The sequence below is a fragment of the Chlorocebus sabaeus genome, chromosome 15 (genome assembly GCF_047675955.1).
Source record: "Chlorocebus sabaeus isolate Y175 chromosome 15, mChlSab1.0.hap1, whole genome shotgun sequence".
Lineage (NCBI taxonomy): Eukaryota > Metazoa > Chordata > Mammalia > Primates > Cercopithecidae > Chlorocebus > Chlorocebus sabaeus.
In genome coordinates this window covers 40467962-40488645 of record NC_132918.1, presented here as the reverse complement: position 1 = coordinate 40488645, position 20684 = coordinate 40467962, and the positions used below count along the sequence as shown (strand labels likewise).

The window sequence follows — 20684 nt, the reverse complement described above, 5'->3', positions numbered from 1 at the left end:
ATTTCAGGGTAGATTTCTGAAGATTGGAGCCTTTCATTTTTTAAACTTAGCCACAAAACCATTATCACAAATTATTAAATATGTGTTCAAATTTCTACTACTTGCAAATGTTACAATTTTTTTAAAACTCAGGATCCAAATAAGGTACTGCACATTGTGGTTGGTTGATACATCTTTTATGTTTCTTTTGGTCCTATAAGTTCCCACACCATCTGTTTTTTTTTTTATTCTTCATAATTTATTGTTTAAGAAACAAGGTTATTTGTCTTACATATTTTCCCATAGTTTGAATTTTGCTTTTGTATCCCATGGTATAATTTAACATGTTCGTCTGTCCCCTATAAATTGCCAGTTAACTCTAGAGTTGGTCAGCTTCAGGTTCTTTTTTAAATGAGTAAGGGTAAGACTACATTATAAGGTGATGTTCACTTCTTTTATCAAGAAGCACATAATGTCTGGTTGTCTTTAATTTTGTAGGGTTAGCTGACAATGTTTCATGCCTAGATGCATTATTTCATCAGTGGTTGCAAACTGTTGATATTCTGGTGTTTTCTCCCTCCCTTATTTTTCAGCTGTACTGCTTCTATAAAGAAAAATTTCCCCTTCTACTATTTGGTTACCTAGTGCTGCATTTATATAGAAAAGGCAGGATAAATATTCTTGCTTTTATCAGTTTTAATATAATGTATTCTATCTCTAGCAACCTTCATTGTAACCAATTAGCTTTTTCCCCATTGTTGTTTTTTGAGAGTGGGCCTCATTCTTTTGTCCAAGCTGAGCGCAATCATGGCTTGCTGCAACCTCGACTTCCTGGGCTCAAGCAATTCTCCTGCCTCAGCCTCCCAAGTAGCTGGGACTACAGGCTTGTACCACCACGCCCGGCTAATTTTTGATTATTTGTAGAAACAGGATCTCACTGTGTTGCCCAGGCTGTTTTTTAGTTCCATTCTTTTTTGTTTTGTTTTGTTTTGTTTTGTTTGAGAAGGAGTTTCACTCTTGTTGCCCAGGCTAGAGTGCAAAGGTGCGATCTCGGCTGACTGCAACCTCTGCCTCCCAGGTTCAAGCGATTCTTCTGCCTCAGCCTCCTGAATAGCTGAGATTATAGGCATGTGCCACCACGCCCAGCTAATTTTATATTTTTTGTAGAGATGGGATTTCGCCATGTTGGTCAGACTGGTCTCAAACTCCTGATCTCAGGTGATCCACCTGCCTGAACCTCCCAAAGTACTGGGATTACATGCATGAGCCACCGTGCCTGGCCTTTTTAGTCCCATTCTTAATGTGGATTGAAAATATATGTGTTTCAGTCCATTGTAGTTATTTTTCTTATGGATGCTCAAATTGTCTCCTCATTGACCAATTAGTCTTTAGTGGCTTCTTTGCTGTATGGTAAGAAAAGTCATTCTAGGATTAATTTGTACATTTCTAACCATTACACCTAGAACTGGCTAATTTTTCAGGAAACCCTATCTCCTTTTTGGTGTGCTACTTTTGAATAGCTATTGATCTCTGAAATTGAACAAATAAAAAGTATTAGCTCTTGATCTCAGTAAAGGAAACATTAAAAGGAAATGGGGTTTCTTGAAAAATTGGCTGAGTTTAGCAAAAAAAATTGTATTTAGGTTCTAGGGATTCTTATTAGCTGTTGCATAGGTCATTGTTTCTAGGCATTTTTTTCTATTTAAAAAACGTAACAATCATAGTTTTTTTTTTAATTAAAGTTTTATGCTTATAGTTTTATTTAAATTAAAGACTACAAGGTTTTTATTTAACTTCTTCTATCTTATTTGTATTGCCTTTTGTTACCACCAAGAATCTTGTTTCTCTGGAATACCAGGGATGATAATTTAAGAATATCACATTCACACAAGCGTTCATTTGGTTTGTTCCACATTATCCACAGGGTATTCTTAGAATCTTAATACCAAAAAGTGACACTATTGCTGAAAATAATTTTTTAAAAAGGGTTTGCAGTTATTTTTGTCTGTAGAGCATCCCATTACTGATTGTACAGTTTTGAGTATATCGTAGTTAGAATAGGAATTGGTAACTTTGTTCACACATACCAAAGATGGCATGTAGGCTGATTTTGAGCAATATCCAATCAGTATAATTATGCCTTTCATTTTCCTGTGTTTGAGGCGCACTGTCACCTAGCTGTTTCTGGGTTAACTTGCTTTCTTGTCTGATTCGCCTCTTTGTGAGCATGCCAAATGAAGAGGGATCACCACTGACAGTTTGGTATGCTGCGTTTGAAAAGCCATTGATCTCTGAAATCAAACAAAGAAAGTATAGTAGCTCTTGATCTAATTAACTAGGGTAGCAGTTTTATTAATAATAGCATGGTTTGGACTGCCTAGAATAGAGTAAGCTCTTAATATCAGCCCTTGTTACTATGGTTGTGATCATCGTTACCATGCATCTGTTTATCACATTAAGTTATAGAATTTCCATATCCACATTCTGCAGTAGCAGGCCAAGGTTGATCTTTTCCTTCTAATAGGCTCTAAGACCACTTTATTTCAGTGATTGAAGAGAGGATAACTGACATTTATCAAATACCTACCATGTGCCTGGCACTGTTCTCTTAAAACCAATTACTGAGAGTTGGGTGGTATAATCCCATTACTTGCCTAAGCTCACACTGCAAGTAAATGACTGAGTAGAAATTGAAGCCTACATTTGTCTTGCTCCTACCCCATGCTTTTTCCACTGTGTTACTGTGTGTCACCACAGGAGACTACAGTGAGTACTATTAGTGTGTAGTTATAGTAATCCTTTATAATGTATTCAGAGTTTAACATGTTCCTTTTAGCCTCTCTCATCAATCTGATTTAATTTACTCTTTTTTTTAGACACAATTGCAAATAAATTGCATTTGCAAAAAATTAATGATTTTGTATTATCACCTGGACCCCAACCATACAAGGTAATTGCTGTTTTTGTTTAAGTGGAATATTATGTGTTTAAACCTTTTCCTAGTTTTTTGTGACTGTAAAAACATGTCCATCTCAGTTTTTATTCTCAAAAAATTAAGTAATGATTTATGTGTGTATCTTAGGTGGCTGTCTATGTTCCAGGAAGTAAAGGTGCACCTTCATTTGTTAGATTATATCAGTACCCCAACTTTGCTGGACCTCATGCAGCTTTAGCTAATAAAAGTTTCTTTAAGGCAGATAAAGTTACAATGCTGTGGAATAAAAAAGGTATGCTAAGTATATTTTATCCCTCTTGTTTACCAGTTGTTAATTTAGGCTATATTCCTATGCATATAACAGAAGAATCAATGCCCATGTAATTTGTGTTTTAAATCTAATTAAAGTTTTTACTGTTATAGCTACTGCTGTGTTGGTAATAGCTAGCACAGATGTTGACAAGACAGGAGCTTCCTACTATGGAGAGCAAACTCTGCACTATATTGCAACAAATGGCGAAAGTGCTGTAGTGCAATTACGTGAGTATTCCAGCAGTCTTCCTTTGATTAGAAACAATAGTAGTAAAAAATACTATGCCATAAAGATGATATAATCTAAATTCTTGATCAAAAGATAGAATTCAAATACCTTAATAACCTTTAAGATAAAATTCTTCTTAATTAAGAAATTTAAAATCATCCTCAAACATACCTTATTTTGGCAGAATACAATTAGTTATTTGAGTTATGCCAGTGTTTTAGAAGTAAACTTCCTGAGTGAGGTAATTCCGTTGTAGTAGCTCTTTTGGAGCTTACTTAGCTAATTATGACAGCAAATTGCTTAATACTATCTTTAGAATTGTTAGTAATATCCAAGAGGCCAGGCATGGTGGCTCATGCCTATAATTCCAACACATTTTGGGAGGCTGAGATGGGAAGATCATTTGAGCCCAGGAGTTCAAGACCAGCCTGATCAACATAGTGAGACCCTGCCTCTACAAAAAATAGAAAAACTTAGCCAGGCATGGTGGCATATGGCTGTAGTCCCAGTTCCTCAGGAGACTGAGGCAGGAGGATCACTTGAGCCCAGAAGTTCAAGGCTGCAGTGAGCTATGATCGTGTCACTGTACTTAAGCCTGGGTGAAAGCCCGTCTCAAAATAATAATATCCAAGAATGTTACCACTTCTTCTGTTGTTTTAATGAACTAAAACTTTAAAATAATAGTTTTAAAATACAGCTTCCTAATTTTCTCGTTTTGAATTGAACTTATGTAAGTAGGGTAATCTACCTTTTAAAAAACTGTATTTCCATTGAAGTCAAAGAAAAAACAAGGATGGCTCCCCTTTTCACTTTATTTTAATAACATTCTGAAATACCTAGTCACTATAACTAATCAGCAGAAGTAGAATATATACAGTTTTGAAAGAAAACAAAATCATCTCTGCTCATGTAGATGAAGTCACACTATAACCAACAGCTACTTTAAAAAAATAAAAGATTCCATATATAGCAAAAAAATAATAAGAACAAATATATAGGGCCAATGGGAAGAAAACTTTAAAACTCTTCAGAGAGACAAACTATGGCCTTTACTAAGAAGAATTATTTTTATAAAGATGTCATTTCTCTGCTATCAATCTAAAACTAAATTTAAATGCTGACTGATTTTTTTTTTTTTAACTAAATAAACTGGCTCTAAGGTTGGTGTTGAAAAATGAACACACAAGAGTATTTTGGAAACTTGTGTAAAAGAAGAGCAGGGCAGGGGAAGTTATCTGGAGTTCTGACACTACCAGGTATTAAAATGTACCCAGCACTTTGGGAGGCTGAGGTGGGCGGATCATGAGGTCAGGAGATCAAGACCATCTTGGCTAACATGGTGAAACCCCGTCTCTACTAAAAATACAAAATTCAGTTGGGTGTGGTGGTGCGTGCCTGTAATCCTAGCTGCTTGGGAGGCTGAGGCATGAGAATTGCTTGAACCCAGGAGTCAGAAGTTGCAGTGTGCCAAGATCGCGCCACTGCACTCCAGCCTGGTGACAGAGCGAGACTCCGTCACAAAAAAAAAAAAAAAATTAAGGCAATTGTAATTAAGACAGTTTGGTTGTGGATATGGATATACTGGTAAAACTGATAAAGCAGTGGAGGAGAACAGAGTCCAGAAATAGATCCATACTTTTGTAGACATTAATATATGATAAAGTCAGCATTTGAATCAATGGAGGAGAAAATATTGATCATTTAATATATGGTTTGGGACAACTGGCTAGTCATTTGAAACAAAAGGTTTTTATCTTCTTCACCAAAATAAATTCTGGTTGGATCAAAAACTTATATATAAGACTGCAGAGGAACTAGAAGAATATATGGGAGAATTTTTTTTTCTAATCTTAAGAGTAGAAAAAGACTTTTTAAACAAGACAGAAGTACTAAGGGGGAAAATGATGAATTTGACCATAGAAGAATAATGGATTATTATAGTGAGAGAAGAAAAGCATCCATAAATTAAACAAAATGAACAAGAATTTGGGGAAAATATATTTTTTAAATAGTCAAGTGATGTGTTCTGAGAAAGGGTAAATGTTCTTAATATATCAAGTAAGCCAAGTAAAAGACCAATAATTGGAGAAAAGTAAAATAGGCGTTGGATAGTAAAAATTAGTCCTCAGAGCCATTGTGGTGGCTCATGCATATAATCCCAACTATCTAGGAGCCTGAGGTGGGAGGATTGTATGAGCCCAGAAATTTGAGGCTGCAGCGAGCTAAGATGCCACATCTGTACTCCAGCCTTGGTGACAGAATGAGACTATCTCTTTAAAAAAAAGAAAAAAAATCAGCCCTTAGAAAAAGAAATAAAATTACTTATATTAAAAGATGCTTAACTTATAATTAAAATAATAGAAATGAAAATAAGATAGATATTTTCACTTAAAAGGCTGATGAAGATAAAAATATGAAACTACACAGTATGGTTGAAGTATAGTGAGGGGGAAGGGAAGCCTGCATCATCAAAAACTGCTGATAGAGGCTAGGCACAGTGGCTCTTGCCTATAATCCCAGCACTTTGGGAGGCTGAGGCAGGTGGATCACCTGAAGTCGGGAGTTCACAACCAGCCTGACCAACATGGTGAAACCCCATCTCTGCTAAAAATACAAAATTAGCCCTGCGTGGTAGCTCATGCCTATAATCCCAGCTACTCAGGAGGCTGAGGCAGGGGAATCATTTGAACCCAGGAGGCAGAGGTTGTGTTGAGCCCAGACCGTGCTACTGCACTCCAGCCTGGGTGACGAGAGTGAAACTCCATCTCAAAAACAAAAAAAAAATTCTGAAAGGATATCCAAGAAATATATCATAGGGTTGCCTTTGTGTAAAGTGACCTGTGTTTGTGGCTTTTTTTTTTTCTTTTTTGAGATGGAGTCTCGCTCTGTCGCCGAGGCTAGAGTGCAGTGGCGCGATCTTGGCTCACTGCAACCTCTGCCTCCCAGGTTCAAGTGCTTCTCCTGCCTCAGCCTCCCGAGTAGCTGGGATTACAGGTGCATGCCACCATGCCCCACTAATTTTTCTACATTTAGTAATGATGGGGTTTCACCATGTTGGCAAGGCTGGTCTCAAACTCCTGACCTCAGGTAATCTGCCCACCTTGGCCTCCCAAAGTCCTAGGATTATAGGCGTGAGCCACCGCACCTGGCCTTTTGTGCCCTTTTAAAAAATATAGGGCACAGTGGCTCATGCCTATAATCCTAGCACTTTGGAATGCCAAGGCAGGAGGATCCCTTAAGCCCAGGAAGTCAAGGCAGCAGTGAGCTTTGATCATGCCACTGCACTCCAGCCTGGGCCACAAAGTAAGATCCCATTTCTATAAATAAATAAATAAATAAAATAGTTTGTATTTTGATTACCGTCTGCACGTATTACCCTTTCCAAAAAAAATGTTTATTAATAGTAACTATTACTATAAGGCCATAGTACCAAAATGTTTAAAAGAAATTAAGATTCAGTAGGGGTTCTTAAATATAAATTTATAATTATACATTAATCGCCCTAGTATATAAGAGTATTTTAATGTTAACATTCCTTGAAATTTTTTTATCTGTTTGATGTGTTCGTGAGTACTATATGATGGTAACTTTTGCTAACAAATATTTATATAGTTCTTTATTGCTAATTTGGGCTTTATATTCTTTTTCTAGCAAAAAATGGCCCCATTTATGATGTAGTTTGGAATTCTAGTTCTACTGAGTTTTGTGCTGTGTATGGTTTTATGCCTGCCAAAGCGACAATTTTCAACTTGAGATGTGATCCTGTATTTGACTTTGGAACTGGTCCTCGTAATGCAGCCTACTATAGCCCTCATGGACATATATTAGTATTAGCTGGATTTGGAAATCTGAGAGGACAAATGGAAGTGTGGGATGTGAAAAACTACAAACTTATTTCTAAACCAGTGGCTTCTGATTCTACATATTTTGCTTGGTGCCCAGATGGTGAGCATATTTTAACAGCTACATGTGCTCCCAGGTTACGGGTTAATAATGGATACAAAATTTGGCATTATACTGGCTCTATCTTGCACAAGTATGATGTGCCATCAAATGCAGAATTATGGCAGGTTTCTTGGCAGCCATTTTTGGATGGAGTATTTCCAGCAAAAACAATAACTTACCAAGCAGTTCCAAGTGAAGTACCCAATGAGGAACCTAAAGTTGCAACAGCTTATAGACCCCCAGCTTTAAGAAATAAACCAGTCACCAATTCCAAATTGGTAAGTAAAGTTTTACTACTTTTATAGAAAAAAGTTTATTTTGGGCTAGGAGTGGTGGTTCACATCTGTAATGCCAGCACTTTGGGAGGCCGAGGCAGGAGGATCACTTGAGGTCAGGAGTTTGAGACCAGACTGGCCAACATGTTGAAACCCCATCTCTACTAAAAATAACAAAAATTAGCTGGGCATGGTGGCGCATGGCTGTAGTCCCAGCTCCTCAGGAAGCTGAGGCAGGAGAATTGCTTGAACCCTGGAGGTGGAGGTTGTGAACCGAGATCACACCACTGCACTCCATCCAGCCTGAGCAACAGAGCGAGACTCCATCTCAAAAACAACCACCACCACCACCACCTTTCTCTTGGACTGGACAAAATGTATCAGTGGTCTGAAATTTCTTAATTTCCATCGAAATGTTTGCTATTTCGGCCGGGCGCGGTGGCTCAAGCCTGTAATCCCAGCACTTTGGGAGGCCGAGACAGGCGGATCACGAGGTCAGGAGATCGAGACCATCCTAGCTAACACGGTGAAACCCCGTCTCTACTAAAAAATACAAAAAAAAAAAAAACTAGCCGGGCGAGGTGGCGGGCGCCTGTAGTCCCAGCTACTCGGGAGGCTGAGGCAGGAGAATGGCGTAAACCCAGGAGGCGGAGCTTGCAGTGAGCTGAGATCCGGCCACTGCACTCCAGCCTGGGTGACAGAGCCAGACTCCGTCTCAAAAAAAAAAAAGTTTACTATTTAAACAGTATTGTTTTATTTATGTAAAATTATATAAAAACAACACATGGTATTTGTATTTATCATATTTATTTAGATTTGAAAAGAAAATATATAGTAGACTTTGGGTTTGTCCTATTTCTGTATTGGAATTTTCCTTACCTCAGATAAAAACAAAAGCAACTCCAACCCATCCTGCCTTCTTTATTTGTGCATGATGGCACAATTCTTTGATCCATAAAACTAGTAGGTTTATTTTGATGAGGGGGAGAAATTGATACAGAAAATAATACTTTGAAAATGGTGATGAAATTAGGTAAGAACTTAAAATCAGGATTTTTGTTTGTTTTGTTTTTGAGACAGAGTCTCACTCTGTCACCTAGGCTGGAGTGCGGTAGCACTATCTCTGCTCACTGCAACCTCTGCCTCCCGGGTTCAAGCAATTCCCCTGCCTCAGCCTTTTGAGTAGATTACAGGTGCCTGCCACCACGTCCAGCTAATTTTATTTTTAGTAGAGACGGGGTTTTGCCCTGTTGGCCAGGCTGGTCTGGAACTCCCAACCTTAGGTGATCCACCCACGTTGGCCTCCCAAAGTGCTGGAATTACAGGCATGAGCCACTGTACCCGGCCGGGATTTTTTTTTAACATTCAAGATTTCTACTAAATTGTTGCTTTTTTATGTGGCATGATGATTGTGTGGTCCTGTCAAATCATTTTAGTTGAAGTAGCTATATGCCCAATAATTAGAAATTTTTACATGTATCTAATTCCAGAAATGAGCTAAATTACAAAGAAAATACTGTCAAGAAATTACTAGAAACAAAGACAGCGTGGTAGATAACTTTACAAAGGAGGAGGGTTACTCAGCAGTAGGGGAAAAAAGGTGTTGGGTTATTCCCCCACAGAAAAAAAAATTTTATAAGTACAAATTTATATATAAATTATACTTAAAGAATATTTATTAGCTTTCCAAAAAACCTTCACCTTTTAAAATGTGTTCGTTGGTCTGGCGCAGGGGTTTCCATCTGTAATCTCAGCACTTTGGGAGACTGAGGCGGATGGATCACCTGAGCTTAGGAGTTTGAGACCAGCCAGGGCAACATGGCGAGGCTCCGTCACTACTAAAAATTTTTAAAAAATAGTTGGGCATGGTGGTGTCTGCCTGTGGTCCCAGCAACTCGGGGAGGTTGAGGTGGGAAAATCACTTGAGCTCTGGAGCAGGAGGTTGCGTTGAGCTGAGAAATTAAAATGTGTTCATCAAAAACAGTCCCATAATAACTGATACAACTGAATAAACAAAGTTTATTAATAAGAATGAAATTATGCATAATGAGCACATAGTACCAAAACCAGAAAAAACTCATGATTTATAGTAGTTGTGTGGATTTTTTCGTCTCAAGTGAAAGGCTCTCAGTGGCTTACATGATGCTCATAAGTGTGGAAGAGACTTGTAACTTACCTTTTCTTCTTGCATCATTTTTAATCAAAGTTCTCCTGAGCAGAAACTTTTTAGCCAAAGCAAACTACTACAGAAGAGCTTGCTATTGAAAGGATTTTCATATTATGTATAAAACAAATGTTCAGCAAATATTATATAACTTAAGTAGCATTTTATGCAACATGGGTAAACATGAAATGAAAAAGCCTTGCACTCTAAATGTGTCTGCTGTTCTACAAATGTGGGTTCTCATAATATTCAGTTTGTTTCAAGTATAATATGAACATGCCCAGAACTTTGATGACCTGAAATAGTTGATGCATTTGCTAAGATAAGGTCACTCTATGGTTTCTTATTTATTATTCTGCATCTTAAGTGTTTGAGCTCTGCTCATTTCCACATAGGACTTATAAGTAAAATGCAGATCTGAGACCTAGTACTCATGAAACTTCATGGAGAGCTGATACTTTTGATGTTCTGAGTTATGATAGAGTCTAAGAGTTAACATTAAAATAATAGCAATACAGATAGAAATCAGTAAGTACATGAATCTGATAGGGAGTTGTAGTGCCATCACTTGTACTGTATGTTGTCTAAAACTATTCTGGAGATACATTGAACCTATAATTCACTGTATTTTCTATTGTGGAATATAGTTGTTACATGGTTACATAAATATCTGATGTTGGAAATTATTATCTTCATTGTGTAATCTGATAAACCATGTACTTTTTTTTTTTTGGCCTCTTCATTATGTCAGTCCCAGATTTATAATTATCTAGTTAATTATTCCTTTCTATTTCACTTATTTTCTTATAATCTATTCTTGGTTTTTCATTTGCTTTTATTTTTAATCTTCTAATCTCTGATTTTACAAGTAAAGATCTAGCAAATAATTCTTTGTGTGAAGAAAATAAGCGAGGCAACTGGATTTCTGTTGACAGTAGTTAGAACCAAAAAGGCCTCAGAAGAAGCTGTTGTTGGTATCTAGTTTTCATAAGACTCATGTGTCTGTAGTAGTGCTAAGAAAAATTCTGTTGTTTGAACAAAACTAAAGTGAATTTTGCAAGCTCTGATATGATTGAAAGATATAGCAACTAATAGGAAGATCCTGATTAAATCCATCCTGACAGTTGGAGTGTGCCACTACCAATGAGTTTTGAAATAATCTTTGCTAATGATCTTAAATTTAATAAAATAAGTTTATCCTATATTAGCAGAAGTGTATAATTTGTTGTTGTAGGTGTTTACAACATGGACTCCATTTCAAAATTATTTTATATTTTCCATAGCATGAAGAGGAACCACCTCAGAATATGAAATCACAATCAGGAAATGATAAGCCATTATCAAAAACAGCTCTTAAAAATCAAAGGAAGCATGAAGCTAAGAAAGCCGCAAAGCAGGTATTTGGGGCACTAATTTCCTCATAACAAAACAAACAAATAGTTATTGCCTGGCACAGTCGCTCATGCTTGTAATCCCAGCACTTTGGGAGGCTGAGGTGGGTGGATCATTTGAGGTTAGGAGTTCAAGACCAGACTGGCCAACGTGGTGAAACCCTGTCTCTACTAAAAATTCAAAAATTAGTTGGGCATGGCTTATAATCTCAGCTACTCAGGAGGCTGAGGCAGGAGATTTGCTTGAACCTGGGAGGTGGAGGTTGCAGTGACCAGTGATCGCATCACTGCACTCTAGCCTTCCAGCCTGGGCGACAGAGCAAGACTCCATCTCCAAAAAAAAAAAGGCAGTTAAGTTAGCGCTAAGCCTTAAAATTTAAAGAATTGTGGTCCTAAATAGTTGACTGTGGCCAAGTGTGGTGGCTCATGCCTGTAACCCAGCATTTTGGGAGGCCAATGTGGGAGAATTGCTTGAGCCCAGGAGTTCAAGACCAGCCTGGGCAACATAGTGAGACCCCTGTCTCTATGAAAAATTTTTTGCTGGGCATGGTGGCATGTACCCCATAGTCCCAGCTACTTGGGAAGCTGAGATGGTAGGATCACTTGAGCTTGGGAGGTTGAGGCTGCAATGAGCTGTGATTGTACCACTCCAGCCTGAATGACAGAGCAAGACCATGACTCAAAAAAAGAAAACACAAAAAACCTTGGCTCTCACGTTATAAAATATAGTTGTAGTTAGACTTAAATAGGCAGAATATCTTTCGTTTGTGTTTGCCTATGAATTTCTAAGTAATCCTGTCTATATTATGGGTGACAAAAGAAACGGAACCTGACATCATAACCTGGGACTCTAATAGTATTATGTAGCATGTTACTTGCTGTAGACCCTTTTGGTGGCACTTGTGTAAAGTGGTGTAGTTTGCTTTCCTTGAAGCATCTATTTACTAAGAGAAGCTGGAAATTACATGACTAGAAAGCCATTTGGGCACTCAGTATTATAGTACTATATGAAATTATTTAACTGGGAATCAAAATACCAGAAGTATCCAAATAATGGGATATTTCCAGAATATTTTTTATTTAATGTAGTTGAAAAGCCACACCAGTATAAATAATTGCAAATTGTCATATTGTATAGCTCATGGTGACAATGTGATCAGCTGGGCTGGGGATGTCTGGTTAGTGAAGTTATGGTGATCACATTTTTGCAATTCAGGCAGAGTACATATCTCAATCCATTCAGACTGCTACCTTAGACTGGGTAATTTATAAACAAATTTATTGCTCACAGGTCTAGAAGCTGGGGTGCTGGCAGATTTGGTATCTGGTGAGAACCCGTTCCTCATAGATGGCACCTTCTTTCTGTGTGTCCTCCCATGGTGGAAGGAACAGTGGAGCTCTCTCTGGTCTCTTTTATAAAGCTGCTCCTCATGACTTAATCATTTTCCAAATGCCCCACCTTTTAATACTATCATATTGGGTATTAGATCCCAAACTATGAATTTTGGGGAAACACCAATATGTCAGACGGTAGCAGTGGGGTAGGGTTTTTGTTTTTTTTTGTTTTTGGTTTTTTTTGAGACACTCTCTGTCTCACTCTGTTATCCAGACTGGAGTGCAGAGGCATGGTCACAGCTCACTGCAACCCCAAACCCTTAGCTCAAGTAATCCTGCCTCAGCTTCCCAAGTAACTAGGACTATACATGTACACCACCATTCCCAACTAATTTTTTCATTTTTGTAAAGACAGGTTTTCGCTATGTTTTTCAGGCTGGAAATGGGGGTAGGTTTTTTTGGTTTTGTGTTGTTTTGGGGTTTTTTTTGAGACCGAGTTTTGCCATGTTGCTGTAGTCTCAAACTCCTGAGCTCAAGCGGTCCATCCACCTCGGCCTCCCGAAGTGCTTGGATTACAGGCGTGAGCCACTGTGGCCATCCTAGAAAGAGCAGATTTTTAACAGCTGATTGCTATATCACCAGTACATTCTTGCTGATAATTCTTGAATTTTGACAGGTCTAGGCTAGTTATGTGTTTTGGGAGGCAGTTACTATTTTAAGGTATAGAATTGTCTTATGCAACCATATTCTGCTAAAATCTGGACTTTTAGAAAAACCATTCTGCTCATTTGTAGTTAATATATTTCATCCCCAGAAGTATCTTAATTGGTCAGCTTTAGGTTATTCCAAGTAAAAATGATCTGTTTCATGCATTTGATATTAGATTTGTATAAAAGCAAGTCATGTCCCTTCATCAGTACAAGTAGGGACCTCTACTGGCCCTGGATATTACAACACATTAGTAGTATCCTTACAACTTGATAACTAAGATGCCCTTTGAGTTTTAGGGCCTCTCTGAAACCCACTCAACTTAGAATTCTATTTTTATAAGCAAAGTTTCTTCCACTTTATCAAAAGATATTTTTAATATGACCACTGGTGATACTGAACAAAGATTCCTTTATAATTATTATATAAATAATTACTTACATAATTACATGATTATAATTATTAATAATTATAACAACGATTAATATACTAAATTATATTAATTATATAAATAATATACAGATTATATTTGTATGTTTTATAATATAAATTATTTACTATTTCACATTAATATAATGAAATTATGATTATTAAAAATAATGGTTATAACTCTCAGTCATAAATGTGTAACTCTTTATAGCTCATGGTAATAGTGTGATCACCGTCGGGCATGGTGGTTCACGCCTGTAATCCCAGCACTTTGGGAGGCCGAGGCGGGTGGATCACCTGAGGTCAGAAGTTCAAGACCAGCCTGGTCAACATGGTGAAGCCCTGTCTCTACTAAATATACAAAAATTAGCTGGGTGTGGTGGCGGACGCCTGTAATCCCAGCTACTCAGGAAGCTGAGGCAGGAGAATTGCTTGAACCCGGGAGGCAGAGGTTGCAGTGAGCCGAGATGGTGCCACTGCACTCCAGCCTGGCAACAAGAGCGAAACTTTGTTCCAAAAAAAAAAAATAGTATGATCACCTGGGCTGATCAGTTATAAATTTATAACTCTCAGTTACAAGTTTATACAAACTGTCGGTTTTTTTTTTTAAAGAGCCAATACAGTCATCAAGCACCTACACACGTTTTTTTACTAAAGATGATACCAAAGGTGATACCGGTAATCCCTCATTGTAGAGTTGCTTTTTGAGTTGTTTTTCCAGTAATAGCAAAGGTTTTCAACTTGCAAGATAAACTATTCAGTATGTATTTTGGGGATGACTGGCTGAAGTTAGTAAAAGTTATGGCCGTGTGATGGAACAAAGCTAAATGGCCGTTGACAGAATCTTACTTTATCCAGGCCTTCTTAGTCCTGACTCTGAAGTAAGTAGCCAAAGATAGAGAAAGAGAAGATAGAGAAGATAGAGAAGACAGAGAGTTCAAGGTGCAACTGCAAAACTAGCACTAATTTCTTTTTTCTTCTTCCCAAGTTCATCGATAGGTTTATTCTTACTGTAAATCTTAGCAAATCAGCATACAATATTTTTTATTCCTTATTAAGAACTTTCACCTTTTCACTTAAAGGAGCACTTTACAGCTTCTCTGGCGTATCTGAATTGCCGGCATCACTACCCTGCACTTTGGAACATTAAGTAAAGTAAGGGTTACTTAAACACAAGTACTGTTGATACTGTGACAGTCGATCTGATAACAAAGACAGCTACTAGTGAAAAATAGGTGGGGAGCGAATACACTGTGGATACACTGGATAAAAGAATGATTCTTGTCCTAGGCTGGATGCTAAGAGATTTCATCACACAGCTTAAAACTGATGAATTGTTTATTCCTGGCATTTTCCATGTAATATTTTTGGGCTGCAGTTGACCCTTAGTTACTGAAACCATGGTTAAGGGAGACATACACAAAGGCCAGGGGCAAGAGTATACAGCATCTTAGCAGAAATAAAAGTGATTCAGAATCAGTAAGGAGGGACAAGAAAAATTATCAGAGGTTTGATCATATTGGAAGCAATATAGCATCCCTTTAAGGGGAAAAAGGTTTTGTGGTACTTTGTTGCAGAGCTGAATTGATCTGATTATGAATTAATATCTGTAGGATTCTTATTCTTGTAGCATAATCCATTACATATACTTGATCATACATATTCTTTATAGTTTTGGAGAGAGCCTTGTAAGAGTGAAACTTGAAACACGTTAAATAGAAAAGCCCTCTCATATATTCAAACCGTCTATCTGTTGGCACATCTCAGAATATCCAAAAGTTTGGAATGCTTGTTTGCCGGTATAGAAACCTCCTAGTTTACTCTGATAAGGTCATTTTATTTCTAATATGGGAGTATGTAGCATACTTCATGAGACCTTTAATTCAGATTTTTCATATAAAATGTGGATAAAATCACATATTTAGTTTCTGTATTTCATATACCAAAGCTATGTTGATTTAAATACTGTAATGTTTTTGGTTTTTTTAAATTGAATTTTAAAAAATATTTCCTGCAGGAAGCAAGAAGTGACAAGAGTCCAGATTTGGCACCTACTCCTGCCCCACAGAGCACACCACGAAACACTATCTCTCAGTCAATTTCTGGGGACCCTGAGATAGACAAAAAAGTCAAGAACCTAAAGAAGGTGAGAGACTTAAATGAAAAATAGACATGCGTATTGAAAGGTATACATGAAAATTATATAAATAAGGTAGTACTTAGATGTCTAATGACAGGTATCTAAGAAGTTGGTATTAGCAGTTCTCATTGTTGTTTTCTCACTAGAAGCACTGTCACTTAGAAATGGTATTGATTTTAGTTCTATTCACAGATGTCTGAAGACTCTTAATACTTTGATTTTTGGAGTAATAAAATTCAGCGTGCATTAGCATAGAAATATACTGAACACTTTTTTTTTTTTTTTTTTTGAGACGGAGTCTTGCCCTGTCACCCAGGCTGGAGTGCAGTGGCACAACCTCGGCTCACTGCAAGCTCCGCCTCCCAGGTTCAAGTGATTCTCCTGCCTCAGTCTCCCAAGTAGCTGGGACTACAGGTGTGCGCCACCACACCCGGCTAATTTTTGTATTTTTAATAGAGACAGGGTTTCACCATGTTGGCCAGGCTGGCCTCAAATTCCTGACCTTACATAATCCACCTGCCTTGGCCTCCCAGAGTGCTGGGATTACAGGCGTGAGCCTCCATGCCTGGCCACTGAACACTTTTATACTCAGTGTTTCATTAGAAACCTTGTGATAAGTAGGGGCAGATATTCTAGTTTTGAAGATCAAGAGACAGAGATGAAAAAGAAGTGTATTGACTTGTGATATTGCAGCCAGTGTGCTGGGGTGGCCCTGGGGATAAAACGAGCTGCTTCACAGCTGCATTATGAGGTTTCTCTTTCATTCTTTTTAATTGGGCAGGACTTTGGACCAACAGTCTTTCAGAATGCTCTCAGTGAGATTTCTCTCAAAGCCAGAAACATCACCCAAGTCCAATGGGGCATTGAAATGTGCCATTACTGATACATGTACATATACACATACATACATGATAACATTAATTAAAAGCCTGAGAAAAATATTTTTCGAAATCTCATGTTTTTAACATTTACAATTTTGTATTTAACTTATCATTATTATTATTATTATTATTATTATTATTATTATTATTATTTTTTGAGACGGAGTCTCGCTCTGTCGCCCATGTTGGAGTGCAGTGGCGTGATCTCGGCTCACTGCAAGCTCCGCCTCCCGGGTTCATGCCATTCTCCTGCCTCAGCCTCCCGAGTAGTTGGGACTACAGGCGCCCGCCACCGTGCCTGGCTAATTTTTTGTATTTTTAGTAGAGATAGGGTTTCACCATGGTCTCGATCTCCTGACCTTGTGATCTGCCTGCCTTGGCCTCCCAAAGCATTTAACTTTAAAAATAGTGTATCTTAGCATTATAACAGACCATTCTTGATACAGATGTAAGATTATTAATCTCCTTATTTGAGTTTCACATTCTTAATAAGGAAATTTGCATTTGAAGTGACTTCCTTCCACTTGACTCATATTTGATATTTGCAGAAACTGAAAGCAATTGAACAACTGAAAGAACAAGCAGCAACTGGAAAACAGCTAGAAAAAAATCAGGTACTTTCTGCATTTTTCATTTAGGCTTGTGACCACCAGCCTTCCCCCTTTTATTATAAACAAGTATTTAAAAGCACATAGATTTTAAAAACTTATTTTGAAAACCATATGCCATATTCTTTTTAATGTTTTTACTTTTAAATAGCCTTACTCTTAAATAGAGGAGATATGGTTCATGTGAATGAAAAAGTCAATATTCCTAAGAGGCATACTATGCTATTACTGTTGAAAATAATAGCAATTTGTTGTATTAGACAAATATAAGATTATTATCTCAAGTTGTACTGCCCTGTTTGCCTTTTCCCTCCTCCTTTCAACAATTTTAATCCCAAATATAGAATTGAAAATTTTTTGGGCCCAAAGGGATGCAATAAAACAGTGTCTGTTCTTTTCACTCTTGATTCATACCAGATAACAAATCAGAATTTGTTTCTAACCTGTGTTTTAAAATCTGTGTTTACTAGTGAACATAATAAATTGTCAGAAATATCATGTTTTTTTCTGTATTATTTTGGTTACATATCCACTAACTATTTCATAATAACTTCATTGTTTTAAACTTTTCTAGTTGGAGAAAATTCAGAAAGAAACAGCCCTTCTCCAGGAGCTGGAAGATTTGGAATTGGGTATTTAAAGATTCACAGAAAGCAAGCTGATGACCAGAAATCAGTGCAAACACATCTTCTGTTAAACCTATTGGTATACACAGAATATTCCTGTTCCCACACTTAATGTCAATCTATAATTTTAACCACTTATCCAAGATTCTACATAAGTAAAATTATTTAATAATGTCTATTGAATTGATATTTATATCTTGCATCCTATATCATGTCAATATGTGATATAGAAAAGAGATACATGAATTTTTTAGCTAAGCTTGACAGATTGAAAAATGACACTTGACAAGTGTCATTTTTTTTTGTGGAGTGTGATATATACCATATAAATGAATAAAGACATTTTAAATTTAATCACTTTGCTTTTATTATAAGTTCCTTAGTTCAGATATCCTTTTTTTTTTTTTTTTTTTTTTTTTGAGGCGGAGTCTCGCTCTGTGGCCCAGGCTGGAGTGCAGTGGCCAGATCTCAGCTCACTGCAAGCTCCGTCTCCCGGATTTACGCCATTCTCCTGCCTCAGCCTCCCGAGTAGCTGGGACTACAGGCGCCCGCCACCTCGCCCGGCTAGTTTTTTGTATTTTTTAGTAGAGACGGGGTTTCACTGTGTTAGCCAGGATGGTCTCGATCTCCTGACCTCGTGATCCGCCCGTCTCGGCCTCCCAAAGTGCTGGGATTACAGGCTTGAGCCACCGCGCCTGGTCCAGATATCCTTTATTAATTTATAAGACATGTAAAACTACTTAATTCTCATAAGACTCTATGAAGTAATTATTACAATCTCTATTTTATAAATGAAAAAACTAAGGCCATAAAATTAAGAAATTTGCCAGTGTCTCAAAGCTAGGAAATGGCCATCTAATCCCAGAGCCTATGCTTTAGGTTACTATGATATACTACTCCTATATCCTCAGGTAATGTATCATTTAGTAACACTAAGCACCCTGCTTAGTTTTCATGGATACTGCCAAATTGCCCTATCTCAAGCTTTGTACTTGCGCCATTTAAAGTTTTCCACACTGTTGTCAATATCAGAAGTGATAAGGCTTTCAAATGTTTGCTACATTGATAAAGGAGAAATGATAGTTCGTTACTGTTATATACATTTATTTTTGTTAGAGATGGGTTATGTACTTTTCCATGTTTGATACTTGGTTGTATTTCTTTAGTGAATTTATTTTTCTTTTCCTTTGCCCATTTCTCTGTTTGGATGTTTGACACTCTTCTTTTGTAAGAGTATCCTATGTAGTAACATAAAATCCTTTTTTTCTTTTCTTTTCTTTTTTTGAGATGGAGTCTCACTTTGTTACCCAGGCTGGAGTGCAGTGGCATGATCTTGGCTCACCACAACCTCCGCCTCCTGGGATCAAGTGATTCTCCTGCCTCAGCCTCCCTAGTAGCTGGGACTACAGGCGTGTGCCACTATGCCCAGCTAATTTTTTGTATTTTTAGTAGAGACGGGGTTTCACCATGTTGGCCAGGCTGGTCTCGAACTCCTGACCTCGTGATCCACCTGCCTCAGCCTCACAAAGTGCTGGGATTACAGGCTTGAGCCACCGTGCCTGGCCCATAAAATCCTTTATTTAAAAAAAATTTTTTTTTAAGTATACACGTGGGATTTTTTTTTTTTTTTGGATTCAAACAATACAAAGGCATGCAATGAAAATTAAGTCTGTTCCACTACCACATTTTCCAGTTTTTTGTGTATCTTTCTAATGATAGATACCATATGGGTATTCAAGTATACATATACGTACACTTAAAAAAAAGAATGATGGCATATACTCACTGTTCTGTTTGGGGTTTTTTGGTGGTGGTGTTTGTTTTTAGAGACAGGGTCTCACTCTGTCTCCCAGGCTGTAGTGCACCTTGAACTCCTGGACTCAAGTGATCCTTCACCTCAGCCTCCCAATTATCTGACACTACAGGCTTGCATCACCATGCCCAGCTTATACTCAACATAGTGGTTCTGTACTCCCTTAAAATATTTTGGAGGCCAGGTGTGGTGGTTCACACTTGTAATCCCAGCACTTTGGGAGGCCAAAGTGGGTAGATCACCTGAGGTCAGGAGTTCACCAGCTGACAAACATGGTGAAACCCCATCTCTACTAAAAATACAAAATTAGCCGGGCATGGTGGCACATGCCTATAATCCCACTACTTGGGAGGCTGAGGTGGGAGAATTGCTTGAACCTGGCAGGCAGAGGTTGCAGTGAGCCGAGATTGTGCCATTGCACTCCAGCATGGGCAACAAGAGTGAAACTCCTGCTCCAAAAAAAAAATATATATATATATATATATAGTATATTATATAGATATTTACACTATATACTATATATAAATATATATACACTATGTATACTATATAATATATACAAATATATATATACACACACACACACTAGCTTCACAGTGATGCACATTAATGTTAACAAAAGTCACTGAAGTGGCCAGGTATAGTGGCTCATGTCTGTAATTCCAGCACTTTGGGAGGCTGAAGCAGGCAGATCGCTTGAGCCCAGGAGTTGGAGACCAGCCTGGGCAACATGGCAAAACCTTGTCTCTACCAAAAATAAAAAAATAGGTCGGGCATGGTGGCACATGCCTGTGGTCCCAGCTACTGGGGATGCTGAGGTAGGAGGATCACCCGGAAGGCAGAGGTTGCAGTGAGCCCACACCACTGCACTCCAGGCTGGCTGACAGAGTGAGACCCCATCTCAAAAAAAGGGA

General features: G+C 37.9%; 1 protein-coding gene across 6 annotated transcripts in view; it reads left to right on the top strand.

The window, feature by feature from the left end:
* The window catches only part of EIF2A (eukaryotic translation initiation factor 2A), a 33781-nt gene extending 15470 nt beyond the window's left edge, over positions 1–18311 (top strand). For all 6 annotated transcript variants that reach the window (XM_008008732.3, XM_008008736.3, XM_008008737.3 and 3 more), the window contains 8 exons: positions 2856–2929; positions 3062–3206; positions 3338–3454; positions 7107–7678; positions 11123–11236; positions 15720–15848; positions 17272–17337; positions 17906–18311. In XM_008008732.3, coding sequence (XP_008006923.2) covers positions 2856–2929; positions 3062–3206; positions 3338–3454; positions 7107–7678; positions 11123–11236; positions 15720–15848; positions 17272–17337; positions 17906–17971 — 1283 coding nt within the window. In that variant the 3' untranslated portion in view covers positions 17972–18311. The remainder of the gene's footprint in view (positions 1–2855; positions 2930–3061; positions 3207–3337; positions 3455–7106; positions 7679–11122; positions 11237–15719; positions 15849–17271; positions 17338–17905) is intronic.
* The last annotated feature ends 2373 nt before the right edge of the window (positions 18312–20684 follow it).